At 55.8% G+C, this 27132-nt stretch overlaps 1 protein-coding gene and 1 long non-coding RNA gene across 4 annotated transcripts; one reads left to right on the top strand and one right to left on the bottom strand.

Annotated features, from left to right (window-relative positions):
• Window positions 1–29: 29 nt before the first annotated feature.
• LOC141570657 (uncharacterized) lies at window positions 30–10532 on the bottom strand. 2 transcript variants are annotated; one of them, XR_012494931.1, is made up of 4 exons: window positions 9664–10532; window positions 591–825; window positions 248–368; window positions 30–163 (listed from the first exon to the last, which is right to left on the bottom strand). It is a non-coding gene; the product is annotated as an uncharacterized LOC141570657 (long non-coding RNA). The 2 variants fall into 2 exon arrangements; XR_012494930.1 differs by lacking the exon at window positions 9664–10532 and adding an exon at window positions 995–1091.
• STX1A (syntaxin 1A) lies at window positions 9126–26592 on the top strand. Of its 2 annotated transcripts, none has more exons than XR_012494928.1 (10): window positions 9126–9274; window positions 17704–17781; window positions 18141–18240; window positions 20818–20892; window positions 21635–21708; window positions 21801–21909; window positions 22011–22084; window positions 22885–23131; window positions 24454–24646; window positions 25243–26592. XR_012494928.1 is itself a non-coding variant. In XM_019754999.2 (10 exons), exons 1-10 carry the CDS (start codon window positions 9245–9247, stop codon window positions 25318–25320), a joined length of 867 nt encoding a protein of 288 aa, XP_019610558.1. In that variant the 5' UTR covers window positions 9127–9244; the 3' UTR covers window positions 25321–26592. The 2 variants fall into 2 exon arrangements, 1 of the variants encoding a protein (XP_019610558.1); XM_019754999.2 differs by having other exon boundaries at window positions 9127–9274; window positions 22885–23022; window positions 24536–24646.
• Window positions 26593–27132: the final 540 nt, after the last annotated feature.

Below are 27132 nucleotides of genomic sequence, written 5' to 3'. Positions count from 1 at the left end.
CCTGGGCTGAGCTCTCTCACCGCCAACGTCCCCATCGAACCAGGAGGAATGGGACCGAAGGGGCCCTGGCAGCTCCAGGTTCCATGGGGGCTCTCAAAGAGCTTCTGGACTCTCTGTGCAGCTGACTCTCAACCCGCTGCCTCACCAGCTGTTGCACGTCCTCCTGCGGGCAGGAGAGCAGGTTCAGGGGCAGACCCTGGGCCCATCTCCCTGTGCCTCCCGTGCCCAGCCGACATTCTCACCCTACCTCCCAGGCCTCCACCTCCTGCCTCAGTCTCAGTTTCTCCTCCAGGACCTCCAGCAGCTGGGCCTCCACAGCTCGTAACTTGGCTTTGCATGTGTCCAGCTCAGCCTCCACTGCCTGCTTCCTGCAGGTGGCAGGGAGGACAGCCTGAGGCCTGGGCCCTGCAGATCTGATGCTGGGCCCTGGGGGTGGGTAGGTGTGGCCACAGCCCCTGCCTTATGACTGGATGGGTGTTTGGCTTTCCCACAGGGAATGCCTGACTCCCCCCTCCCCTCCTATAGCAGCACAGAGTCGTGAGGGTAAGCCACCTACTGCTTCCCCAACCCCACAAACAACTGCCTCTCACTTAGCAATGGCTTCATCCCTCTCCTGGAGTACTTGATCCAGCGAGGGCTCTGCTTGGGTGTCCCCCAGTGCTCCCGTCACTGGGCTCTATTGTAGGGTGACAGGCGGGAACAGTGATCTGGGGCTCGCCTGGATGAGGTCCTTCTGCTCTGGTCTTATCCCTGATGCTGATGTCAGAAGGAGAAGGGTCCGAGACGTTCCAGATCTGCCACCCAGTGCCCCAGTTTCATGGATTTCTGAAAGTAGAGCAGGGAGACTTGTGCCCATGCTGAGGGGGTGGCAGGTGTGGCCCCTGCCTGGCCTAAGGGTAAGCATAGGGGGCAGGGTGTTTGGACCCCCAAGGAGGAAAGGAATTCTCACCTGATCCCCAGGAAAGAGACAGGGTGGATTCAGAAGGACACTTACCCCTCGAAGGCTCTAGACGGAGAGGGTGGCCTGGTGACAGGGACTCTTGTCACCCGGGTGGGGCAGGTACGGGACATGGCCCTTTGCCCTCCCTTCCTGGCAAGGCACTCCTGTCAGGCCCCGCCCCAGATGGGCAGGCCAGTCCTCTGCCTACCCTCCTAGATCCTGGAACCCTCAAAGCAGGCCCAGAGCTTCTCCTGTGTTCCTCACCCCAAGGGGGCGCTCTACCCACCTCAGGAGAAGAGAAAGGACGGCAAGGGCCGCTGCAATGCTGAGAGACATGCGTGCCCTAGCTCCCCAACCTGAAGGGTTGGCACCTTGGTACCTTGAATAGCATCATCCACACATATAACTATAACCTCACCTCAGCAGAAAACAGAAGGAAAAAGTTTATTTCTGGTAAATTCTTCCTAGTATCTTGAATGTCCATCTTCCCTAGCAATATTGTTCATTCCTCCAACATTTCCACCATTCTGATCCTTGAGCGTGGGTGGGTCTGCTGTGCTCTGGAGAGGGTCTCAGTGTCCCACGCCTCCCAATGTGACCATTGAGCACATCAGTGACGTCAAAGGTGTAAAAGGGAATTTTCCCTATTGAGAGGCTCTTCTGCCAGGTTACGTCTTGGGAATTAGGCCCTAAATATTTCCTCCGAGACCCCCGAGGAAAACCCCTTCAGACATGACTCCTGGTTGCTTGTGGGTCCCACTCAGCCAGGTACACTCCAACAGCCGGACATGACAATTTCTTTAGTTGAACCCCAGGTGAAGAGGTGGGGTTGCGCTGTATTCCCAAATACACCCCTTTCGTTGAGGTTCATTGTTTTGAGAGGCTGCTTTGTGCCATGATCCAGACAAGACTCCTGCTCTCAGGGACGTCCAGGGCTAGCAGGGGTGAAGCACAGCTAGGAAAGGATGTCAGAGTCCAGGGGCAGTGGGAGCACAAAGAAGGCCCCTCACGCCCAGTCAGTGAAAGGGTTCCACAGGAGCTTATCCAAAATGAATCTTGCAGCTGGCAGGAGTCAGCCAAAAGAAGGGCTAACACTGTTGCCAGACTTTTTTTTTTTTTTTTAACTTTTTATTTGGAAACTGCTGTTCAGTGTCCCCCCCAAAATATCCTTTTATGGTTAAAAAACACAAAACATAATATGGTATCAAGCAATGTACACAGTTGTCACATCTCTCTAGTCTCCCTTAATCTAGAACTGAACATTATTTGCAGCCTTTGGAGTTTCATGACCTTGACATTTTTGAAGATTACAGGGAAGTTACTTTGTAGACCATTCTTCAATTTGCATTTGTCCCATCCTTCCTCATGATTAGATCAGTGTTACACATTTTGGGAGGAAATATCAGAAATGATGCTGTCTTCTCATATCCAATATCATTTGCAACCATGACTGGCAGTAGTAATGTTGATCACTTGATCATGCTCCATAAGTCTTGGGGAAGGGAGGTGCTCTGAGACGTTGAAACTTCCTTCGTCCCACTTTCACCCGTAGGTTTCAGCATCCATTGATGTTTTTTGCCCAAATTAAGTATTACTACAATAGTTCACAAATGATGATTTTCTAATTTCATCATTTCTTCTACAATTATTTGTTGGTATTCTACTGTAAAGAACTTTTTCTTGGGGCGGCCAGATGGCTCAGTTGGTTAGAGCACAAGCTCTCAACAAGGTTGCCGGTTCAATTCCCACGTGGGATAGTGGGCTGCGCCCCCTGCAACTAAAGATTGAAAACGGTGACTGGACTTGGAGTCAGATTGAAGGACAGTGACTGGATTTAGATTGAAGGACAACAACTTGGAGCTGATGGGCCCTGGAGAAACACACTATTCCCCCCCCCCAAAAAAAAAATATAACTTTTTCATCACCCCTATTTATTTATTTATTTATTTCTATCAGATGGGATCATGGTTTCCTATTTTATTCAATGCATTATAACCCATTCCTGTCTTTTATTTCGAAGCTCAAATTGTCCTAGGTTTGGTCAATAGGTGCCCCTTGCTGACCTCTTGCTGTTTGGATATGTGCCACCATTCTTTGAACACTGCCTTTCTTTATGGCTCAACAAGATATTCCAGGCTCATCTTATTTTTCCCTGCACCAGCTCTCGAATTAGCCATTTGTGGAAGAATACCTGCTTCTTTTTGGTGGGGAATAGTATTTCGAAACCAAGATCTGGGTGGGAGGTGTGCTTGTTGCCAATAGGGTAATCGCTACTCCCAGGCCCACTCAGGAGACACACATTTATACACACACATAACACACAGTTACATCTATGTTTATCTATGTGATGGTTAATTTTATGTGTCAACGTGACTGGTTAAAAATTATTTCTGGTTAAACATTATTTCTGGGTGCATCTGTGAGGGTGAGATTACCATTTGACTCGGTGGGCTGAGTAAAGCAGATGGCCCTTCCCAACGTGGGTGGGCTTCATCCAATCTGTTGAGGGCTTGAATAGAACTATAGGCAGAGGAAAGGTTGAATTCTTTCTCTTTCTAACTTCTTGAGCTGAGATACTGGTCTTCTCCTGCCCTTGTGCTGGTACATACATTGTCAGTGTTCCTGGTTCTCAGGCCTTCATACTCAGACTGGAACTACACTACTGGCTTTCCAAGTCTCCGGCTTACAGACGAAGACTGTGGGCCTTCTCAGCCTCCATCATCTGTGAGTCAACTCCTCATAATAAATCTCTTTCTATATATTTATTCTATTGGTTCTGGTTCTCTGGAAAACCCTAACAAATACAATTTACATATATGGAAAAAAATGTTTACATTTAGAGCTTAAATTCCAGTCCAATGGCACAGGATTTATCCCAGCTTTCCCCCTTCCCATATTTTACCCCATTTCCCCAAATGTCTTCAATATATTTAATAATCTGTTCAATCCCCCTGTCTGTATCGAATCTCCCAAAACAACCAGGCTCCCCCTGACTTAGACGCCCTCCTGACCTGGGCCCGACTTCTGTAAGGCTACCTTCTCGCCCCACTCCATTGCCTTTTCTTCCTTCTGGCTCCTCTGTCTCTGCCCATCCCTCACCTGTGAGGTGCATTTCACTTCCACCTTCAGCCCTTGTTTTTTCTCCTCCCAACCTGGGCACACAGGTGCTCAGCTGCAATGGCCTGCGCGAGGCAACACCAGCCTTCCCCAGCAGGTGGCAGCAGTTGCCAACATCAGGGATCCAGTGGGCAAGGGGCCTGTGGGATGGAAACCCCACGTTGCGCCCAGAGGCCTTGAAAGCTCCCAAATGTCCAGCCTTTCCCCCCAGTGCTCCTTTCTAGGAACACTGCTCATTCCAGGTGTTTGTTACTCATTCCACAAACACACCTTCTGTGCCAGCCTTGGGGAATCGATGAGAACATGACCTAGTTTCTTGTCTTCAGACGTCCCCATCAAATGAGGGGACAGACACCCCACACAGAATATATCCACACAGGAATAAGAGTTATAGTAGCATCAAGTACTATTCTTCACCAGGTCATCATTCCTTACGCCCCAATTCAAATGCCCCGCCTCTGTGAAGTGGTCCCTGGTCTCAGGGAGTTAGCTGCTCTGGCAACCCATGACGCCTTGTGTAGCAGTTTCTATTTTAAAGTCTGCCATGTTTCTGGCTCCTCTGGCTCTGCCCATCCCTCACCTGTGAGGGGCATTTCACTTCCACCTGCAGCCCTTGTTTTTTCTCTCTCTCTCACACACACACACACACACACACAGACACACAGACACACACACACTCCCCTGCCACGGAGGGGGTCGGCTGCCCCTTCCTGTTCTGCACCCTCCCACGATTCCCCAGGGACAGAGCTATTCCTGAATCCTACACAAGCTGCCTCCGGACCCGTGAAGCCTTGTACTTCCCTGTCACTATCTTGTCAGTGTCAACATATTTCTCCCAGTCTGGACTGTGCCCTGCAACTTCCATCTCTACCCCAAATGGATACTCCTGCCTCCCAAGTCCCCAGCTGGTGTTCCACACCAACTCCTCATCGACCATTTACAGGTCTCCCTGGATGTCTGGGTTACACGTCCCAGTCTGAACTCCTCACCTGCCCCGATCTGCTCCTCCTCCAAGTGTCAATTCTGCTCTTATCTGCATATGGTCAGTCGCCAGGGCCGGAGCTTCTAGTTCATAATATCTGTCATTGTTTTCATGTTTCACAACAAACATATTCTTTTGATAATTGAAATAAAGTATATCATGTTAAATAAATCTCTTGAATCCCTTTGACCCTTTTCTCCAGCCTGACAGTCCTACTTTTGTTCAGACAGTCACAGTCTCTGGTGTCTCTCCTGCACTCCTTTCTAGCTGTCCTCCACACTGCTGCAGAGGGACCTCTGTTTTAAGAACCTTCTATGCTGGCCACACCCATCCTGGACCTCTCCCAGGAATTCCAGGCTTACATGGGCAATGGCCTACTTGCCCTCCCCATTGGGCTGTCTAATGGGCAACTCAAACTTAATAGGTCCAAACCCCAAATCCTGATTTACCTCTACCCCAACCTGCTTCTCCTCTAGTTCTTCCCCCACCTTTGCAAACTGCAACACCATCCGGGTGTTCAGGTCAAAACCTTGACCATAGTCATCCTTGAGATCGATCTCTTTTTCTCAGTTGGCTCTGACTTTAAAATGTATCCAGAATATGACCACTTCTCACCACTACTACTGTCATCACCTTTGTCCCAGCCACCTGCATCATTGCAAACACTTCCTAAATGATGTCCCTGCTTCCTCCATGTCCCCTTCGGTTTCCTCTCCACTGAGCAGTCAGAGCGATCCTGTTAAAAACCAAGATGGATCACGTGCCTCCTCTGCTCAACACCCCCCCCACCCCCCCCGTGGCTTCCATCCTACTCAGAGAGTACAAGCCAAAAGCGCCATTGCTTACAAGGCCCTTCCCTCGACTTCTCTGACGTCGCCTTCCTCACTCACTGTGCTCCAAGCATCCTTGCCTTCTTGCTGTTTCTCCAACACGTTCCATGCTCGTGGTCACTGCATTCGATGTTCCCTCTGCCCAGAATGCTTTTCCCCAGAGACATACATGTTTCACTTCCTCACCCCTTTTGGATACTTATGAGGTCTGACAATTAAGCTCGCAAACTCGTTGCAATGATGTTGCTCGCCTTTATTGATATCAAAGGGATTATTCATTATGAATTTGTACCAACTGGACAAACAAGTAACCAAGTTGACTATTTGGAAGTGCTGAAAAGGCTGCATGAAAAAGTTAGACAAAAACAACCTGCACTTTTCACCACCAATTCATGGCTCTTGCATCACGACAATGCACCAGCTCACACAGCACTGTCTGTGAGGGAGTTTTTAGCCAGTCAACAAATAACTGTATTGGAACACCCTCCCTACTCACCTGATCTGGCCCCCAGTAACCAGGGGGCCAGATCAGGTGAGTAGGGAGGGTGACTTTATCTTTCTTTACCTGAAGATAAAGGAACTATTGAAAGGAAGACATTTTGATGACATTCAGGACATCAAGGGTAATACGACGACAGCTCTGGTGGCCATTCCAGAAAAAGAGTTCCAAAATTGCTTTGAAGGGTGGACTAGGCTCAGGCATCTGTGTATAGCTTCCCAAGGGGAGTACTTCGAAGGTGACCATAGTGATATTCAGCAATGAAGTATGTAGCACCTTCTCTAGGATTTCACGAACTTAATTGTCCGACCTCATACTCAAATGCCACCATCTCAGCCCTCCTTGACCACCAAATTTAAAATTGGAATCCTACCTCAAACCCAGCACCCTCATTTCTTCTTTCCTACTTTATCTTCTCCATCGCATATTATCACCATTCTGTTATTTACTTGTTTGTTTACCATCTCTTTCCTCTACTAGAATGTGGACTCCATGAGGGAAAGAACTTTTGTGGAAGGACTTTTGTTGGTCCTGTTTTCTGCCACATCTCCGACATCTAGAACAGTCGGCACATAGTAAATGCTGACTAAATACTTTTTTTTTTTTTAAGATTTGTTGGAGAAGGGGAACAGGACTTTATTGGGGAACAGTGTGTACTTCTGGGACTTTTCCAAGTCAAGTTGTTGTCCTTTCAATCTTAGTTGTGGAGGGCACAGCTCAGCTCCAGGTCCAGTTGCCGTTGTTAGTTGCAGGGGGCACACCCCACCATCCCTTGCGGGAGTCGAACCGGCAACCTTGTGGTTGAGAGGACGTGCTCCAACCAACTGAGCCATCCGGGAGCTCAGCGGCAGCTCAGCTCAAGGTGCCATGTTCAATCTTAGTTGCAGGGTGACTAAGTACTTTTTGATTACAGGAATAAAAGTCTGATCCTTAATTGTCTCTTCCTTGTCTGCACAATAAAGTTTAACTTTCGAGGCCTCCCTCACTCATCTCCCACCCATGCTCACCCTTACACCTGAGCATCACAGCAGGCTCCGGAGATTCTCCAAGTGCTGCCCTCACCCCAGTGTCTTTGGGCACACACCTTCCTCTGTCCAGAAACCCTGCAATACCCCCTACTGCAACCCCACTCCTCCAACACACAGCTGGAGCATCACACCGCCTCTTGAAAGCCTCCCTGGATCCCTCACATATTGAAATCATATCTGTCTCTCCCATTACACTAGGAGCACCTGACAGAACAGTGATACCAGAGCATGGTATTCAAGAGAATGTTTGATGAATGAGTAAGTGATTGAATGAGGGTAAGACCTTTATCAGAAAGGCGGAGTTTAAGGTGAAGGGCACATGTTCATTTTTTATTTATTTTGCATGCTACCATTTAACATTCATTTCAGTAAGTGATGCTTGGCCTGACACTGGGGTTCTCTGAGAGCAAGACCTGTGTCTCCCCTTCCTGCCCTCTCCCTGCAGGGCCAGACATTGGGCTCTGGCGTGCACCCATGACCCACTCCATTGAATCATGCTACACACAGGAAAGCACTCTGTACCAGGAGTCAGGCAGCACTTTCCCTGCCACTTGTTCCCTGTAATCCTGAGCAAGTCCCTCTAGCAGGCCAGTCTTTGTTTTGCATAGGTCATATGAGGCACCGCCAATGCTTGTCCTGTGGGATCCTCAAGGTTGAGGTCTGGACAACTGGAAGGGGTGTGGCTGTCTCTCATGCCATGCTACATCTGAGCCAGTCTTGGGCCAGAATTTCTAGGGCAGGAAGGATGGCTGGAACAGTGTCTCCAGACTGTCTGCCAGCCAACTAACCTGTGCCCACAGTCTGGGAGAAGTGCCAGCCTGGACACACTGGGCAGCAGGGGGCTGGCCCAGCTCCAGAGCAACACCTTGGCAGCCCTGGGAAAGGGAAGGGGCAGTGCTTGACTTGAGGTCAAGACGGTGTGGGCCAGGGCACAGAAGGGACAGCTGGGGTGTGTGTGTGTGGCTGCTGTCCCAACAAGATGCTGGCAGGGACCAGAAAAAGAGCATCTGCTACTGACTAGCCCCCACCTACTATCCCTCTACAGTACTGCTAAGGTCTTCCCAGTAGAGCCAGAGGGAGCTGGACCCCAGCTTTTAGATTGGAAAGAGGATCTCAGGCTTGGGGCTGAGGCTCAAGGTTGGGGAAGCAGGGAAGGGGTAAGGAAAGGGTGCTACAACTTAGATTTCCCTTCCTTAAGAATGGAATGGTTCCTGCATTCTGCTGGGAGTGGAAACTAAAGGAAAAGGAGTGGTCATCCAGCATCAGACCTGTGAACTGAAAATCCTGGGGAAAGAGGGGGCAAAAGCCTGAATATGGGTGAGATAATGGGAGAAAGGAGGAAGGGCAGGGGCTCAGAGGCTGGAACTCTGAAGGAGGTTTTTGGAGGGGGCTGCCGGAGGTTCCAAGCAATAAAATCAAGAGGGGGGAATCCCACCTCCAGCAAACCCGAGGGATGTGAGGGGCTCTGGGGGTGAAGATCCAGGGTCCAGAACGAGGGATGCTGAGCAGCTAAGTCAAGGGGGCGTTGGGGCAGGTGAGGGAGCAGGGGCGCTGGGGCCCAATCCCAGGCAGGCATCACGCGTCTACAACGCATGGGGCTAGGTCCCCGGGCTTGGACCCAACAGAGGACCCTGCTGGGGCTGGGGGCAAGGAGTAGGATTTCCAGATCTCGGCGCTAGGCCGGGGACTGGCGAGGCGGGGCCGGCGCTAGGCGGGGCCTGGCTGGGGGCTGGGCCGGGGTCCCGGGGGCCGGGGCGGGGCCGGGCTGGCGCTGCGCAGCCGCCGGGCGGCCGCCGCGCATGCGGGGCTCACAAGGCTGCAGCCGGCTCCGCGGCCACTCCCGGGAGCATGAAGGACCGAACCCAGGAGCTCCGCACGGTGAGTCCGGTCCCCGAGCGTCGCGGCTCGTCGCCCGTCCAGCGCACAGGCCACAACCCCTCTGGAGTGGCTCCGGCGGTCACCCGGACGGCAGCCCCTGCGTCCCCGGCCGGAGCGGGAGGGACTGGGGCGGAGCCGGGGACCCCGACCCCACAACAAGTCCAACCCCCCGAACCTACTCGGGGTCAGGACTGTCGTGAACTCGGCCCCTTTGGCCCGCGGGCTGGCGGCTGGAGTCCGGGGTACTGAATAAAGTTTTGGGCGTCCCCTTGTTTTAGGGGGTCAGAGGGGTATTAATCGGATATCGGTGGCAGGACAGAAGCCCGACCTCTCTCCGGGTACGCGGAGCAGGTCCGGTCTGTGTCCCCACACCGTGCCAGATCACTGACCTTCCTTTCCCCGCGCTGGTATAGACAGACGGCGGGACCGCGGTGGGAAGGAGCCGGGGCGATCCCCTGCCCAGAGCCCCGCCGCGGGATGCGCTGCGGAAACCCGGCGGTCGGGTGGGGCCGGGCTTCTCTGGCGGGCACTGGCTCGCGGGGCGCCCGCCGCCCCCATCACCTCCCATCACCTGTAGCTCCCATCACCTGTAGCTCCCCACCCGGTAGCGATCGAGATCTGCTGCCCGCCCGGGTGCGGAACGCGTCAGACCCGCCCCCGGTCCACCTTCCTGGCTTTGGGGCAGCCTGGGCTGGCGTTTCCAGACCTTTCCGGGGTTTTCTGGTCAGATTCCGACCTGAACCTATTTTTCCACCTGTGTCTCGGAGTCCCCGGGGTGTGGCTCCTGGGGCGAAGTTTGCGGGGAGTAGGAGGATGCTCAAAGGTTCTGAGTCAGAGCCCACCCCTTCCCAGCCCTGACAGAGACCCCTGCCACCTGTTCCTCATCCACAGCCCCGCCCCCTCCCCTGGCCGCTGTCCTTTAGCCCGACGTTCATACCTCTCCCTTTAGGGATGGCAAGCCTGGGGTTTGTGGGGGGCAGTGAAGGAAATGCAGCTTGCCAGCTTGCCTGTGGGGAGCGAGGGTCATCAGGGGTCTAGACCTGGCTGACTCTTCTGATCCCCTGGCTGACCACCCTGCTGGCAGGCCCTGCCTGCTGATCTCTGGGGGAGCCCTAGCTCAATGGCTCCCCAGAAACCTACCCCTGCTGTCCAGCTTGGAGCCAGAGACCTACATCCCCTCATATGGAAAGTTTCAAGCATCCTTTGGGCTTTTGATCCCATGGCTTGTCCTCACTGCCCAGAGCCTCCCTATGTTTGTGCCTGGGTCACCCCCATTGTACCAGTCTTATAGTCCCCCCCACCCGCCCCCACAGCCTGGGTCTGAGACCTGTCCCCTCCTGCCTCCATTTCCCCCTTGCTTTGGCTGCCAACCCCTACCCTGCTGTCAGATCCGTGTTTTTCCTGGCTGAATGCCCAGCCCCCAGGGAAAACCTCAGGAGGTTTCAAAGGAAGAAGACGGTCCCTCATGTCGTATGTGGTGTCTAAACACTTCCCTGCCAGCCCTTGCGGTTGCCCTCAAGTTTCCTGTGCTCTGTTGAGTCAGAAAGAGTGTTATCTGTGCAATGAATGGCTGCGTGGTGCATTTGCTGACGTTTGGGCGCCTGGTGGGGCAGACAAGAATATATGTGGGAACCAATGCTCAGAGGGAACAGTCGTCTACATCTGATAGGACCTCTGGTTCATCAGCCTTCATCTCCTTTGCTGAGGAAACTAAGGCACAGGAGAGCAAGTGGCTTGCCTGGTAGATCAAGAGGGATGGTAGAAAGGAGCTTTCCCTAATCCCTGAAGACAGGCAGACTTAGGCCTGGCTGGGACTGGGGGACCCCTGGGAAAGCTTGGGTTGTAGGGAGCTTGAACCCAGGTCTTTTGCTCTGCTACCATGTTTCCCCGAAAATAAGACCGGGTCTTACATTAATTTTTGCTCCAAAAGATGCATTAGGGCTTATGTTCAGGGGATGTCATCCTGAAAAATCATGCTATGGCTTATTTGCCGGTTAGGTCTTATTTTCGGGGAAATACGGTATGTGTCTCTATGACAGTCCCACCACCCCACTAGCCAGGATGGGCCCTTAGATGGTGAGGCCTGGTTTCTCTGTGAATTGATGGAGGCTTCCTCTCTAGGCCCCACCCCTCAGGCATTCGAAGCCCATGAAGGCTGCTGTCCTCATTGCTGAGTAGTCCTGTCCATTTCTAGCAGCCTGGGGGGTGGGGGCTGACAAGAACCCACACTGGATGGGGTAGAACAGTTAATCTCCCCTGGCCCTGCCATTCCCACAAGTCTCCCTCTGGGCCTCGAGTTCCCATCAATGAAGTGGAGACAGGAAAACCCAGAACCCAAATTCTCAGGGCAAGAGGTGTGTGTGTGGGGGGGGTCATGGGTCTCCTGACTCATGGGGGAGACCTTGAACCCCAGGGGTCAGAATTTTCAGATCAGAACCCCAGGAACCAAGAGACCAGTACTGTTGGGCTAGACAGAGGTGGTGCTTGAGACAGCTACTTGCATCCCTTCCTCCTTCTCCCTCCCCACCCAACACCACCACATTTGGAAGGAAGGCAGGCAAAGGGAGCTTATTTATAAAAGTCACACTTGGGGAAGGAGCTGGCATGTTTCCTCAGCACTCTGCAGGCCAGGCCCAGGCCTCCAGCCCCCATTTCTCATAGGGCTGATCCTCCTGTCCAGATGGAGAATGAAGGGCTCACTGGGGCCAGTGTGGGGGCCTTGACCTTGTAGGCAGCCCTCAGAGAGCAGAAGAGCAACTGGAAGCCTAAAAGGGACAAACATTAGCGCAGATCACACAACCAGGAGACTTTGGGGGCGAGGAGACCCAGGCAGCCCTACCTAGCATGCAGCTGCCTGCTTCTTCCAAGTCAGAGGTCTGCCTGCCCCAGAAAGTGTTTATCTACATACTAGGCCTTGTAGGACACATGGAACCTGCTGCAGGAGCCAGAGGACAGAGAGAGGAGGGACAGTCAGCATGGCCAGACCCTGGAAAAAGCCTTCCTGGAAGAAGAGAACTTAGGATGGCCCAAGAGAAGGAGTTTGATTTGAAGGGGAGGAGAGAGGTGGTTCAAAAGGAGGGACCAACGTGAGGAAAGGCAGAGAGGTGGGAATGCCTAATCAGGAGAGAATGACGGGTGGTCCTGACACCTAGTCCAGAGCAGGGCCCAGCCTGCTGAGCAGCCAGGACAGGCCTGGATGGGAAGCCCAGTGCCTCCCTTTGCCCACCAGTTACTTTTTTCTCTTTCCTGGGAAGAGACTGGGGGTCCCGGGGTTAACACCAGGCAGGTTTGTGCCATAACCTCTATGCTCATTTCATCTGTACAACGGAGGCAGCAGGATCCGCCTTGCAGACTGGAAGGTGTAAGAACAGGCTCAGGGTGCTGTCTCCCTGCCTCCCTCCTTCCAATTACCTCTTTCCAGAAGAAACAGTGGATTTAAGCACATTTTCATCGGGGGTGCAGCTGGAATGGCCTTCAGGGGCTATGTAGTTCATCCTATCTTACAAATGGGAAAAGTGAGGTCCAGAAAGTGCCAGGCGTTTATCCAAAGTCACACAATGTCTGAGGGCAGAGCCCAGCCCTTTCCCACCGCCTGAAGCTGCCGCCCTGAGCTGTGCTGGGGCTCTGCTAAGGCACAGACCCTCCTGGGAGCAGGGATCTGTCTGGTGGAGGAGGGAGTACGCAGGATGGGGAGAGGGTGAAGGGATCAGACTGGAGAGCCCTCTTTCCTGGAGACCCAGCTCAGCCTCTCACACACCCCTGACTCAGCTCTCGGCCTCTTTGCTCTAGTGATATTGACTTTGATTAGTCATTAAAAAGGAGAAGGGGAAAAAATAGCTCTCAAGGCAGACAACAGCAACTCCTGCTCAGCAGGAATGAATCAACCCGCTGGCTGGCCTGCTGCCATCCCTGGGGACCGGCTGGAGGCTGCCTGGCCTCCAAGCCTCTTGGAGGAAGCAAACTCGTGTTTCCAAGAAGGTATCCTTGAAATCCTAGAGTTTTTGCCAGGAGAGACCACCAGGGCTGCCTGGCCTCCACTAGGGGAAGCTTGAGGTTTCCTGCCAGTGATTCTAGCTGGTTCTAGCAGGATCTTCTCTTGCTGTGGTGCGGGCAGTACCCCTCCCACCCTGCCTGGCTTTCATTCCTGGTTGCTCAGGCCGGTGGTGGTGAAGCTGGAGCGAGACAGCCAGCAGGTCCGAGGGGAGTGAGAGCAGACCAGTGGTTCTCAGTCCTAGGAGACCATGAACCTAGCCTCACCAGCCCCACTGCCGTAAATTCTGATTCGATCACTCTGGGGTAGGACCCTGGGAGGTGTTTTTTTCCAAATCTTCCCAAGGAATGCTGGTTTTGGACCAGGGTTGAGAACCACTGAAGGATGAACAGAAAACACCAGGACAAATCGGATGTTGGTTGGATGTGAGAGGAGGAGGAAGAGTATGGATGCCTCCCGGTTTCTGATTTGAGGGGCCCTTGGGAACGGGGGGTTCTGAGCAGGGGGTTTCAGAGGAGAGGGTTCAGGAGAAAGAGGTAGAACCTAGTTTGGGCCAGGTAGCTGGCAGGGAGCCCTCACGATGTCTGGGTGGGTTGATCCAAAAGATATTTGGACCTTGGAGCTTGTAATTGCCCCCACGACTCCAGCTGCCTCCTCCATGGAGAAGCTTCCCATGTCCCCACCTCCAACCCAGCCCTCTTTCCAGAGCTGTGACGGCCACTCAGAAAGGGTTGGTGGATTCCTAAGGGAGCTGGGGCCCTAATCATTCAATGGATATCTGGGTACCCACTTGGTGCATGTGTATGAGGTCCACCCTGGCCAGCCCAGGACATTAGGAAGACACTAGTTCCAAGTTCCTTTTTGGTCAGGAGCATGTCTGAGTTGGGGGTAGGGGTGGTAGGGGGGCTGGCATCCTACTTCCCTGACATTTATTCAGTGTCCAGTGAGAAATGATTAGGGGTCTGTGTTAATCTGGAGGACATCTCTAGAAAGGTGCCACAGGGCTCTGGCCTAGGTGTGGATGAGGCTGCAGGAGGTAACAGACTCATGAGTCATCAGATTCTCACAAACTAGAACAAGGACCAGAATAAATAAAGAAATGAAACAGAAAGAAGTTCCTTCACTTGAGCCCAGAATCCAACCAAGAAGACTGGTGGGGAGGGGCTTGGGGTTTTCCTTGGCAGCAAGTGTTATAGGATCACTTTTGTGATCTCTGGCTGCATTAACAGAGGTAAAATATGTAGAAAGAAGGAGGGGATGGGTCAGCTCTTTGGTACTGCTCAGACCACAGTCAGCAGATTCAGTTTGTATTCTGTACTACAGGCGAAGACAGGCCAAGCTGAACAAGTCTGGAGCAGGAGCTACAATTTAGGGCTCCTGGGAAGGATCTGAAGGGGAGGTCAACTTGAGAAGAAAAACCCAGGGAAGATGTGGATGCTGCTTTTAGATATCTGGCACAGCCAGCCCAGGGAGAGGGCACCAACAGGTTCTTTGTGGCTTGGACCAAACCACAGGAAAGGGAGGATTTTCTAACCAAGATGGGCAGAGCTGCCTGGGAAAGCTAGTGAGCTCGCCATCACAGGAGGCATGCAAACTGAAACTGGAAGCTGTGGCCAAGGTGATTTTTTCAGGTCCTTTAGGGCCTGAGAGTCTGGTTGTGGCTCCAGTGGGGATGTAAATAGGATGTGGGGAACCAAAGGAGTGAGAGGAAGCCTCCTTCTAGAAGCCTTGCCCCAGGGTAGCTGGGAAAGCTTCTGGAAGGAGGTGGCATCTGAGGATGAGGGTAATGTTAGCATCCCAGGCAGCAGGAACTGCATGGAGAAAGCAGGGAGGACAGTGGGTGGATTGTAGGGGCAGGGAGCCCGTTACAGGTGAGGTGTGCTGAGATCAGATTTCAGGCTGGGGCAGTGAGATAAAGAGGCGGCTGGGGGTGAAAAGTCCTCAGGAGGAAGAAGTAGTAGGATTTGGTAAGGAAGGGTCCGCTTGGAGCATCCCCTCAAAGTTTTGCTTGAAGCCATGGATAGTTTGACCAAAGCTGTGAGGTCAGGACCTAAACCTCCCAATTGACTTTGAGGCCAATCTGAATGCCCTCACCTGGGTCCCGTCAGACCCTGTCCCCAGGCATTCCTTTCCCCAGCTCTGCCCTCGTAGAAGGAGAGCCTGGAGGAGGGTGTGGGCGTCTCTCCTGCCAACCTCCTTTGGAGGAGCTACCTGAGTCCAGCCTTCAGCCCTCTGCGGAGGCTCTGGAGGTAGCAGGTCAGAGCTGGCTGGATGGCTGAAGATATGTCCTCATTTCACAGGTAGGCAAGTTGAAGTCCAGAGAGGGGTACCAACCCACATCCCAGGGGTCTCTGGCAGTGACTCTCATCTCTGGTGGCTCAGGTGCCCTTGTCTGTGGCCCTCGCTGGTCATTACTCTTTCTGGGAAGGGAGCTGGAAAATTCTCCTTCTGCCCCTTCCTATCTTCTGGGCACCAGAAGAACAGATCAGGCAGGACGCTGAAGGACAGGAGCTCCTGGGGCCACTTGCCAACCTGAAAGGGAACTGGGCTCCTCCAGGCTGCACTCTGCCTCAGTTTCCCTAGGGAAATTCCTGGGCCAGGCATGGTCTAAAAGTGTGGGAATGGCTCCTAGATTCCCTGTGTCTATAGGTGGGATTGGTGGGGGGGAGGGGGCCACCTGGTAACAGCTGCAAGCACTTGTAGGAGCCAGGATTATTTTAACTTCTGGGGGAAGAGGTGTGATCTCTTGAGAGAAGCCGCTCAGAGCCGTCTCCTAAAGCTCCTACCCAAACCCCACTTTTGTGGGGTAGTGGGACCCTGAAAGTCCCACCGGCACAGCCCTTTGCAGAGCATGCTATGCTTCCCCACCCTTCCTCAGCCCTCCCTCCCTGCAGCCAGGTTCATTGTCCCCATTTTGTAGAGGAGCAAACAGACTCACAGGGTGAGTCCCTCAGCCAGTCAGTGTCTGTGCTGGGCCCAGAACCCAGCAGGTGGGGCCCTGATGGGTCCCTCCGCTTCTCCATCCCCTCAACCTCCGCCTGCCTCCATCCTGTGTCCTTGACGTGAGAGAGCGTGGATGTGAGGGCCAGTGCCCACCAAGCTAGTGCCTCCTCCCTGTGGGGTCTTGAAAAATGAGAAGGTGTGGGGCAGCTGAATGGCTCAGTTGGTTAGACTGTGAGCTCTCAACAACAAGGTTGCCGGTTCAATTCCTGCATGGGATGGTGGGCTGTGCCCCCTGCAGCTAAAGATTGAAAATGGCGACTGGACTTGGCGCTGAGCTGTGCCCTTCACAACTAGACTGACGGACGACAACTTGACTTGGAGATGATGGGCCCTGGAGAAACACACTGTTCCCCAACATTCCCCAATTAAAAAAAAAAAAATGAGAAGGCGTGACCAAGCCCAAGAACCTCAGTGTGAGGGGTGATGGATGGTCTGAGGGGTGAGGCATGGTCCTGCCCTGGGTATTCTGGCCCTGGCCGTGGAGAGGGACCTTGGCCTTACCAGCAGAGTGGGCTCACCCTGGCGGAGTCAAGTTATGGGGTGGACAGTAATGAGCATAGCCAGCATGCTTGGGAGGCAGAGGTGTAATTACCCCACCCCATGATGGGGGTGTGATGGGGGTGGTGGCTTTTGTATGGCTGCTCCTGGGGCAGCAGGGTGGGGCTGAGCCTGTGGCTGAGGCTTAAGGCAGGCCCTGAGCCAAGTGGCAACATGACTGGCCTCTCTGGGCCAGGAAAGAAAGAGGGTCAAGATCCAATGTCAAGACTGAGCAGGAGAGAGAAGCTCCTGAGAGGGCTGAGTGGACAAAGCTGGCAGCTGGCAGAGCCCTGCACAGGCAGTCTCTCAGGCCTTTCTGGGGCACTGTGTCTGACCCGTCCAACCTTTTAGGAGGGAGGTGTTGATGCCCAGGCCTGGCACAGCCCAGGCATTCCCCTCCTCGGCCCTCCCAGGAAACGGAGCTTGGGAACTCCAGCCAGGAGAGTAGACAACCTGGCTTCCAAGCAGCCTGTCTCAGGCAAGGTCTGAGAGTTGGAGCCATTGGCCGGGACCAGCCCTTATGTTTTCTTGCCCAGTCAGTGGCAGGGCCTTCCGAGTGGCACCTAGGGTGAAGGAGGTGCTGGGGAAGAGGCAGGCAGCTGGGCAGGGGGCGGAGTCCCTGGGCTTGAGAGAGTGACTGAGCCCCGTCACCAACTTGGCAGGTAGGGCCTCTTTCCTCTGCTGGGTCCCCAGGGATCTCCCAGGTGTCAGTGTGGCTGGGAGCTAGGGCACAGCCAGGCCTTGTCCCCGCCAGCAGGACAGAGGACGGTGGTTAGAGCCCTGGATTTGCAGCCTGCAAGCCTGCTCTGCATGAATACCAGGCAGTGTGGGGTCCCAGGTCCAGTGGGACCTAGTGGTCCTACCACAGGTCCACTCACGTGTGCACCCCTCCGTGCAGGCCAAGGACAGCGATGATGATGACGATGTCACTGTCAGTGTGGACCGAGACCGCTTCATGGATGAGTTCTTCGAACAGGTGGGAGCCAGCACACACCGCCTCTCCCCATGCACGGGCAGGCCTTGGGTGACCACGTCTCACTTCTGAGCCAGGCCCAGGGCTCTTACACACCCGTGCCTGGCTCAGCAGCTCGCAGGCACCTCCATTTTGACGTTAAGGAGACTGAAGCCCAGGGGAGAGCAAAGTTTGGGATTGGACTGGCCCACTCCTTCCCACCCCGGTCTGGAAGAAACTTGGAGCAGCCACCCCCACCACTACCACTCGAAGGCTGGCCCCGCCTGGCCCTGAGCCTGACCTCTGGCCCCACTCTGGGCAAGCCATAGGACAGGCAGCCCTGTCCCTAGATTTCCTCCTGACCGCCCAGTCTTGGTCCACAGGTGGAGGAAATCCGCGGCTTCATTGACAAGATCTCAGAGAACGTGGAGGAGGTGAAGCGGAAGCACAGTGCCATCCTGGCCTCCCCCAACCCTGATGAGAGTGAGTGTGTAGGAGTGAGGGGCGGATTCCAGGCCCCAGAGGCCTCCAGGAAGGGCCTGCTGCCCGGGAGTGGCACTGGGCCTGACCAGGTTGGGGAGGGCTCCGTGGGAACCTCAGGAAACCAGCTGTCCCAGGCCTCGGCTTGGGGGTGGACAGCGCCCAGTATCACCCACTGGATCTGGGTCTCAGCCAAGTGTCGTGGGAGAGGTGGCTCTTCTCGGGCCTGGTTGGGGTCAGGTAGCCAGCCTATCCTCCCCTGGTAAGCTGGCTTTTTTCCTAAGGCTACTGGGCTGGCTGCAGCACTAGGGTTCTGGGAGGGAGACAGGGAAGGAGGGAGCTGCCTCTGATAAATAGGAGGCCTCTCAGCCCAGCCCCTCCCTTTCCCTCGCCTCCCTGGGGAGCAGATGGCAGCTCTGAGGCATCAACGCTGTGGGAGGGCAAGCCGGCCAAGCAGGCAGAGCTTCCGGAAAGAGCTGGCACCCCTGACACCTGGCCACTGGTACTCCGGAGCCAGACATTCTCAGGGCTCCAGGAAGTCACCTGTCCCTCTGCACAAGGAGCCTGTGTGTGTGTGTGCATTCCACTCTGTCCCCAGACAGGTCCCCCTGCCCTGGCTGTCACAATTCCTATTGGGGTGTTGATTACCACACTGTTATGTGCCAGGCTGACAACACGCAGCAGGCTGGAGACCCCCTCCCCTGGACGGGGCTCACCCTCAGCCCCAGGGAGGCAGTGACAGGGGCCAGGGCTCACAGCCTGCCACCCAAGGCACCTAGAACTTGCTTTCAGCCTCATCTCCAGCCCTGCCTCCCTCTCTATGGCCCCTCACCCCAGCCCACAAACATCCTCAAGCACCCAGAAAAAAATTTCTCCACAGCCCCAAAGTGTGCTTGAACCCAAGGCCAATTTCAAGCCCTTGGAAGGCAAAATGAGTCAGCTGGGAGCCAGGAGGACTGTCTCAGGAAGGGTGGGAAGGGGAAGGAGACCACCCAAAGCAGGGCATAGATCCAGTGCAGTCATGCTTCACCCCCTCCCCAGAGGCTTGTCTGGGATGGCCAGCTGTGACATGGTGTCTGTGTGCTCATGTGTATCTGGGTCAGTGTGTGTCCCCGGTGGGTCACTCCTGGTGAGAAGGGGGCTGATTGTGGGGCAGGAACTATAAAGAGCTAGGGATTTGGCCTGTCACCTTCTGGAAAGTGGGGGGCATGGGGCAGTGGAACTGCCTAGCTCCCCACCGCAACTCCCCTGTGCCACCTTCAGCACCTCTCCTCACACAGTCAGTAGTGAGCAGCTCGAACTTGCCACCCATGAGCTGAGCTGTCAGGAGTCACTGGTGGGGGCTGAGTAAAGTTAAAGGTTGTAGGGCAGAGGTGAGTAGAGCTACAGAGGAGTCACAAGGAAATATGGCAGTGAGAGGCTTTCCTGGGAGGCTGCTCTGCCTCTTCTGGGGGCTGCCATCCGGGCTGGGCTATTTTGGGTCTGAACTAAAAAGGCTGAGACGTCAGAGCAGCTGGTAACCAAGTTTCCCTTTGTTCATATGAATGAGGCGCCCTCCTCCACTCCCCAAAGCCCCCCACTCCACCTCACTCATACCCCACTTGGGAGTGGCCCCACCTGATCGTCCACTGTAAATGCCCCCCCCCAAGCCCTGTAGAAGCCCCAGCCGTGGAGGCAAGCAGAAGGTGGATGAGAAGGGTATCGCCAGGAGCTCAGCTGTGGTTTCTCCTGGAAGTGGAGTCCTGGGGCTGCCCTGAAGCTGGGGCAATGCCAGGACCCATTGCTCCACCAAGCACCCCAGAGGGAAGCAGCCATCTTGCCCCACTTTGCCAGTCAGCCTCTCCCAGGGAGTGGGGCAACCTGGGCACCCCCATAGCCTCCGCCAGCTTTAGGGAGATGGTTCCTGTCGGAACAAAGGCCAGAAACACCAGCCCTCCCCCAACTTCACTGTCTCATAGGCCCAGCTGCCTGCTACCTCCATGTCCAACTGTGCCCCAGGAGGCCCACCTCTTTGAAGTTCTTCTCCACCTCCCACCTAGGCCAGGTGCCTCCTGCCCCATCCAGCCACTGGGCACTCAGCAGTTGGCTTCCACTGATCTCAGCACCTGGGGAGGGGGCTTTGTGAGTGGAAAAAAGTCTGCCCCACCCAGGGTGCTTGATGTGGGGACTGGCTTCCGCCTTGCTGGCCCCTGGCCCGTCAGCCCACTGGCTGGATGCTTACCACCAGGTAACATTAGGTGAGCCAGCCCCCCTGCCTTCGACTTAGGCAGTATCAAGTAAGTGCTCCCCAGTGCCAACTCCAGCATCACCAGCTGCTCCACAATTATTTCTGCCTTAAATTTAGCCCCATCTGTTATCTGCAGGGGGTGGGAGAGCCAGCAAAAGAAGAAGGGAGGCTCCTTGGAAGGCAGCACTAGAGGGTGTGAGGCTGCAGCTGCTATGGCCCTGGCCCAGGATTGGAGAGGCAGGCAGAGCCTTACTCAGGAAAGAGGGGAGCCCCAGGGTCTGCCGAGACACCGCCATCAGCAGAACCCCTGAGCAGGAGGGTGAGCCTGGGTTCCTCTCCTTCTGCCTCCACAGAAACGAAGGAGGAGCTGGAGGAACTCATGTCCGACATAAAGAAGACAGCAAACAAAGTGCGCTCCAAGTTGAAGAGTGAGTCTGGGCTCTGGCCTTGACTAGGGTGAGGGAGCTCCAGGCCTGCTTCCTCCACGCAGCCCGCAGGGTTTCACCAGCTCTCAGGGGGCACATTGGATCTTGCTTTCCTTTATGAGGCTACCATCGTGTGCCATTCACTCAACAGCTACTGGCCAGGCCTGTTTGTGCCAGGCTCTGGGCAGGGCCTCGGGACAGATGCCTGAGGCTTCCTCCAGGGAGTGCTCCACTCTGGGCCTCATGTCACCCACAGAGGGTTAGAGGAGTGGCCAACACTGCCTGGTGCCAAACAGAAGCCCCTATGTGAGCACAGACATGCACCCCCGCAATGCACAGACCTAGGAGCAGTGTGTCCTGAAGGTGGTGGGAACCTGGCCCTCGCCACTCTGGGCATGAGCCCTTGTTGGGCGTCCAGCCGTTGTGAGCAGGAGAGGACAGCGCAGGCCTGAGCCCCCAGGCCTAGCATATAGTGGACGGTCACACACACAGCTTGGTGTGTGCCTGAGGCCTCCCAAGTGGGGGTACGTATGTGCACACACCTACACATGCATCGTGCCCGGAAAGGCCCTTGTTGGCCCCTCCTCCATCAGTGCCTGGCCCTCTCTCTTCCTCTGTTTCCTGTGTGACCCCACTTACAGGCCACGCGTCTTCCAAGGGGATCCTGAGCCAGATTCTGGGTGTGTGGGTCGGGTCGGTGGTGAATGGGGGCCGATTATGGCTCAGCAGCTATCTGTTCCCCCAGGCATCGAGCAGAGCATTGAGCAGGAGGAAGGCCTGAACCGCTCATCTGCTGACCTGCGGATCCGGAAGACGCAGGTGTGGCCTGGGACTCTGGTGGGCGGCAGGCGTCTGAGGCTCTTGGGCCTGTGGGCCGGGCTGACACCTGCACCCCTATCTTGGACCCCCAGCACTCCACACTGTCCCGGAAGTTTGTGGAAGTCATGTCTGAGTACAACGCAACACAGTCTGACTACCGGGAGCGCTGCAAGGGCCGCATCCAGAGGCAGCTGGAGATCAGTGAGTGAGGGGGCAGGGCTGGGGCCGAGGGGTGGGCTGCAGCTGAGGGGTGCTGCTGAACTCCCTCGGGAGGGCTTCTCTCAGTGTGACCCTGCTTGCAGCTGGTAGGACCACGACCAGTGAGGAGCTGGAGGACATGCTGGAGAGTGGGAACCCTGCCATCTTTGCCTCTGGGGTGAGTGTGGACCCTGCTCCTCCCACGGGAAGCCCTCCTACCATGACCCTGGCATGTGAGCTACACGCTTGCTCTGGACAGTATTTAGACACAGCCGCCTTGTAAGGAAGGTTTTAAAGAAGGCCAAGTCCCACAGAGGAGAAGGGACCAGGTGGAGGGCACGTAAATGTCAGTGGCAGAGGTCTGCTGGTTTCTCCCCGTTGGGTCCACTTCCTTGCTCCCTCTGCCCATTCACCACTGGCATAGGGCCTCCTCCCACCAGCCTCGACCTTTTTCCCCTCTTGGAGGACACAGTGCCCGTGGCCGTCTCTACATTCAATTGAAGAAGCTCTGTGCTCTGCCACACAGGGGGCTTCCTGAGGGAGCTGGCACACAGGTGGGGAGGTAGTTTGGGGATGTGGTTTCCAGGAGAGGGGCGGGGCTGCTACATGCAGTGCAGGAGGAAGAACAGGAGGAGGGGACAGGAGAAAGGCAGTTCAAGGCCGGGGCCCATGGGGAAGTCATCCTGAGCTCTGTACAGTGCTGATGAGAAGAACTACCACTTAGCAATTGCCATGCGCAAGCACAGTAGGAAGTGTTCATGACCCCATATGACAGGCGGGAAATCGAGTCTCAGAGAAGGTAGGTTCACAGCTAGGATGAGCTGAGCGGAAAGTGGAGGGAGGGCTACGGCTAAGGAGGAAGCCTCCAGCCCTGCTTCTGCCACTGCCCGTCCAGCTGCCTTGGCACTCGGCCCCCTGCTGTCCTGGCCCGGCCCCCGCAGCAGGCGCCGAGTTCCAGCCCACTGCTTGCCCCCCTAGATCATCATGGACTCCAGCATCTCGAAGCAAGCCCTGAGCGAGATCGAGACGCGGCACAGCGAGATCATTAAGCTGGAGAACAGCATCCGTGAGCTGCACGACATGTTCATGGACATGGCCATGCTTGTGGAGAGCCAGGTGCGTGCTCGCCCCCGCCCCCGCCACAGCCCGCGCCACAGCCAGGGCTGCGCTGACCCCAACCCTTTCTGCCCAACACGCTGCCCTGCCTGGGAGGGACCGTCTTCAGGTAAATAACCACCTGCTGTTGAAACTGCCTCCGGGGCCTGACCACCTGAAAGACCCTCTCTGCATGGCTCAGCCGCCAGGCCCCAGACCCTGCATGGCTTTGCTTGTCCTCCCACCTTGTCTTATGCACCAGCTATCTGTCACGTGGGCACTGGGAATGGGCATTTTTCTAAGAGCTGGGGGTATAGCAGTGACCAGGACAGCTGAGGGCCTGCTTCCCGAACTAATGTCTGTTGGATGGAAGAGCAGCATAAGTAAATGACAACTGGAATGTTCTCCAGTTGTGCCAGGTGCTTGGGCGGCATTGTGATAGAGCCATGGTTCTCTAACTTGAAAGTGCCCAGGAATCACCTGGAGGGCTTGCTTGCTTATAAGTTTCCCTGCTCCGATCCCCCTTCCCAGAAATGAGGAGGTCAGGGTGAGAGCCCCTGAGTTAGCATCTCTGACACCCTCCAGGCTAATGCTGATACTACAGGTCTGAAGACCACACTTGATACCGTCACTGGGGCCACTGTGGGCGGAGTGCTTAGGGAGGCCTCTCTGCGGGGTGGTGTGTGAGTCTGGAGCCTTCCCAGGGGAGGAGTGAAGAGCTGGCTCAGCAGAAGGACCAGCAACACCATGGTCCTGACTTGGGAGCAGAAAAGGAGGGCCGTGAGGCTGGAGCACAGCGGCCAGTGGGGACAAGGCAGACGGGGGCCCTGGCAGGCACTGGGCATCTGGAGTCTCTTCTAGATTGGAGGGTCTTAGGTATGGGAGTGGCGTGACCTGAGTTAGGAAGCAGAGAGGCCAGAAGGAGACTGCCTTGCCATCCGGGCGAGAGACTGTAGTGACATGGACACCTGTGGAAGCGGTGGCCTTGGAGAGAGCTAGCTGTCGGTTGCCAGCATGCCACTGCTAGGAGTCTTGGGCAGGGTCATGGGCAGTGGCCTCTGCAGGCTGCATGGGACCTCACTGAAGGGCCCGAGAGGGCTATGGAGCTGGGCAGGGCGATCTTAAAGGTTGAAGACCATCATGCCTGGGGAGGACGGAATGGGGGACTCACCCTGATCACTTGGTAAGCTGTGGCCAGACGCCCCCACTCCTACTCCTGCCTTCACCTACCCAGCACTGTCCTCTGTCCAGCACCAAGTACCGGGGTCAGGGTCCCAGCTGAGCATTCTCTGCATGGTCCCCACGCCGTTGGCTGAGACTGCATGGCTGTTCCCCTCGCAGGATAGCTGCTCTGTGGAGAGAGGCGGGAGCGGCCCAGGGTGCCTGGCCTGAAAGGCACAGGTGAGAAGCTGTACCCCATCCTCACACCCCCTTTTCTCTCTCTCACCTCAGGGTGCTTTCCCAAAGTCCTGCCTGAGCTCCCTCCTGACCCTGAGGTGAGCCCTCTGGAGCTGGGGTGCCCCCGGCCCTGCAGGGGGAGATGATTGACAGGATTGAGTACAACGTGGAGCACGCAGTGGACTACGTGGAGAGGGCCGTGTCTGACACCAAGAAGGCCGTCAAGTACCAGAGCAAGGCACGCCGGGTCAGTAGCCCCTACTCTGCCCAGCCCTGTCCCCAATCAGTGGTCAGACTCCTACCCAGTCTGCCTTTAGGCCACTTGTCAGCTCTGACCACAGCCTCCCTGTCTCCCAGGCCCTCAGTACATTATAACCATCCTCCAGACCGTTCCTGGCTGTCACCTTCCTCACGGCCCTTCAGCCCTGCACTCTCCGGCCCCCACCTCTCATCCCACCCCCACCTCTCACCCCACCCCCCTCAGCCCTGCACTCTCCAGCCCTCACCTCTCATCCTGCCTCCCTCAGCCCTGCACTCTCTCCAGCCCCCACCTCTCATCCCACCCCCCACCTCTCACCCCGCCCCCCTCAGCCCTGCACTCTGGCCCTCACCTCTCACCCTGCCCCCCTCAGCCCTGCACTCTCAGCCCTCACCTCTCACCCCGCCCCCCTCAGCCCTGCACTCTGGCCCTCACCTCTCACCCTGCCCCCTCAGCCCTGCACTCTCAGCCCTCACCTCTCACCCCGCCCCCCTCAGCCCTGCACTCTGGCCCTCACCTCTCATCCCGCCCCGCCCCCCACCACCGGCTGAGGCCTTCCTTGCCTTCCTGCTTCTCTGGTGCAGAAGAAGATCATGATCATCATCTGCTGCGTGGTCCTGGGCATCGTCATTGCCTCCATCTTTGGTGGCATCTTCGGATAGAAACCACCCCACCTGCCACTCCACTCTGGATGGTCCACCCCGAGGAGGCCCCCTGGCTGCTGCCACCCTCTGGCTCGGAGCCCTGTCCTTTCCACCCCATACTGCTCCTTCTCTGCCACGGGGCCTCCATACCCACCCTGCCCTGAGCCGTCGTGTGCATGATCTTTGTAAGTGTGCGTCTGTGCAGAAGAGGCAGAGGGGAGCCGGGCTGGCTAACAGCCAGTGGGGTGCGGATGGGTCAGCAAGGGAAAGACTCAGGCCCTGGCCCCCTCACCCTTCCCGGGAAGGGCTGCCCAGGGCAGCCACGCTTCCTTTCCCCTGCCTTCTGTAATTTCACTCTTGACCTGGGGGTCTGCCCTCTCTGGGCTTCAAGGCTCTGGACCCCAACCTTGTGTCCTACTGCCCCACCCATCTCCCCTGCCCTCTCCAGCTGTCCCAAGCCCAACCCCCTGAGGGGTGGGGACCAGCTGGCCACATGGTGCTGCTTTTCAGGTTAGGGGAGGGACGGTCCTGAGAGACAGCCCAGCTCTAAGCCTCTAACAGCTGGTCACTGCCAGGGAGGCTCAGGGCGCTGTGGCCAGGTGGTTTCTGGCAGTGTCAAGACCAGGCTCCCTCCCCTACTTAGGGGCAGAGTCCAAAAGGTCTTTGGCTGCTTCAACCTCCCTTCCCACATCCCTCTGGCCCCAGGAGCAGCCCCTTTGGGCTGTGCCTGACCCCTGGTAACATTCTGGAAGAGGCTGGCTGGTACCCCGTCTCCAGCCACCCTTGGAGCTAAGGCAGAGAGCCAGCCATCCTGCCCAGCAGGCCTTTGTCCAGTCCTCAAGCCATTGTGTTGCATGTTTGGGACAATGGTCCCTGCTCTTGTGCTCCGGGAAGTCAGATGTCACTTCAGGTCTGCAGCCACATCCTGCCCTTGCCATCCTCCCATTGATGTGCCACGTGAATGTCAGGTGTCTTGGATGCAGTATTCAGCAGCCAGCCAGGGAGGGGGACCTCCCCCCCCCACCATCTCGGGGATTCTCAAGTTAGAAACGTGCCCCTCTTCCTCGTTGACAGGCAAGGAGTGTGCATGCGAGTGCATGCAGTGGGCGTGGGGCCACGTGGGAGCCCCACCGTCCCTCAGCTTTGCTCCTGCCCAGTGACTGACCACTGTCCATGTTGCCTTCTTTAACCGCAACTTCCCTCCCCCCTTTACCCCTTCACCAAAGGTCTTGGTACAACCAGCTGCCCATTTTGTGAAATTTTTATGTAGAATAAACATTTGTATCTGTACCATGCCTCTGCTCTAGATTTCTGTTACAGTGCCATGGCCTTAGAACTTGGGGGTGACTGTGTGACACTAAGGGGAAGGGGCGTAGAGGCTCAGATCCCCGTCTCCTCGCTCAGCTTCAGCTTCCAGACCCTCTGGCCCCTGCACCAAGCCTGCACGTCTCAGGTCCTGCTCAAAGCCTGACTGATGTCTATGGGCTCAGATCTCCCTTTTTCTTAGAAGCCACAAGTGACCAATGGGTCCCCTCTCTTAGTCTGCTAGACAGTCCCCCACACACCCCAAGGTAGGTAGGACCTGCCCTGCTGACCACTAGTGATCAGACCGGAGACAAGCCCCTGAGCTGGGTCAGCAGCTGCCCATGCAGCTCAGGGCCAAAGGGCAGCCTGGCCCATGGGCTGGACAAGCGCTGCAGACCACAGGGAAACCAGGCACTGGGCACAAGCCTGTTTCCAGCATAACTCGGACCACGCAGGGCTGCTGCCTGAATGACCAGCCAATGGGTACCATGCATACATTTTATCCTGCCCATCCTTCCCAACTTT

The sequence above is a fragment of the Rhinolophus sinicus genome, linkage group LG03 (genome assembly GCF_036562045.2).
Source record: "Rhinolophus sinicus isolate RSC01 linkage group LG03, ASM3656204v1, whole genome shotgun sequence".
NCBI classification, from domain to species: domain Eukaryota; kingdom Metazoa; phylum Chordata; class Mammalia; order Chiroptera; family Rhinolophidae; genus Rhinolophus; species Rhinolophus sinicus.
The sequence above is the reverse complement of the archived record's forward strand: the minus strand, read 5'-3'. Positions and strand labels throughout refer to the sequence as shown.

What these genes read in the sequence shown, in the direction of transcription:
- STX1A (XM_019754999.2), top strand. Translation starts at nt 9,245, where the DNA reads ATGAAGGACCGAACCCAGGAGCTCCGCACG. An exon ending in AGTGCGCTCCAAGTTGAAGA is followed by an intron (nt 20,893 to 21,634) that starts GTGAGTCTGGGC and finishes CTGTTCCCCCAG; the next exon opens with GCATCGAGCAGAGCATTGAG. An exon ending in CCAGAGGCAGCTGGAGATCA is followed by an intron (nt 21,910 to 22,010) that starts GTGAGTGAGGGG and finishes CCCTGCTTGCAG; the next exon opens with CTGGTAGGACCACGACCAGT.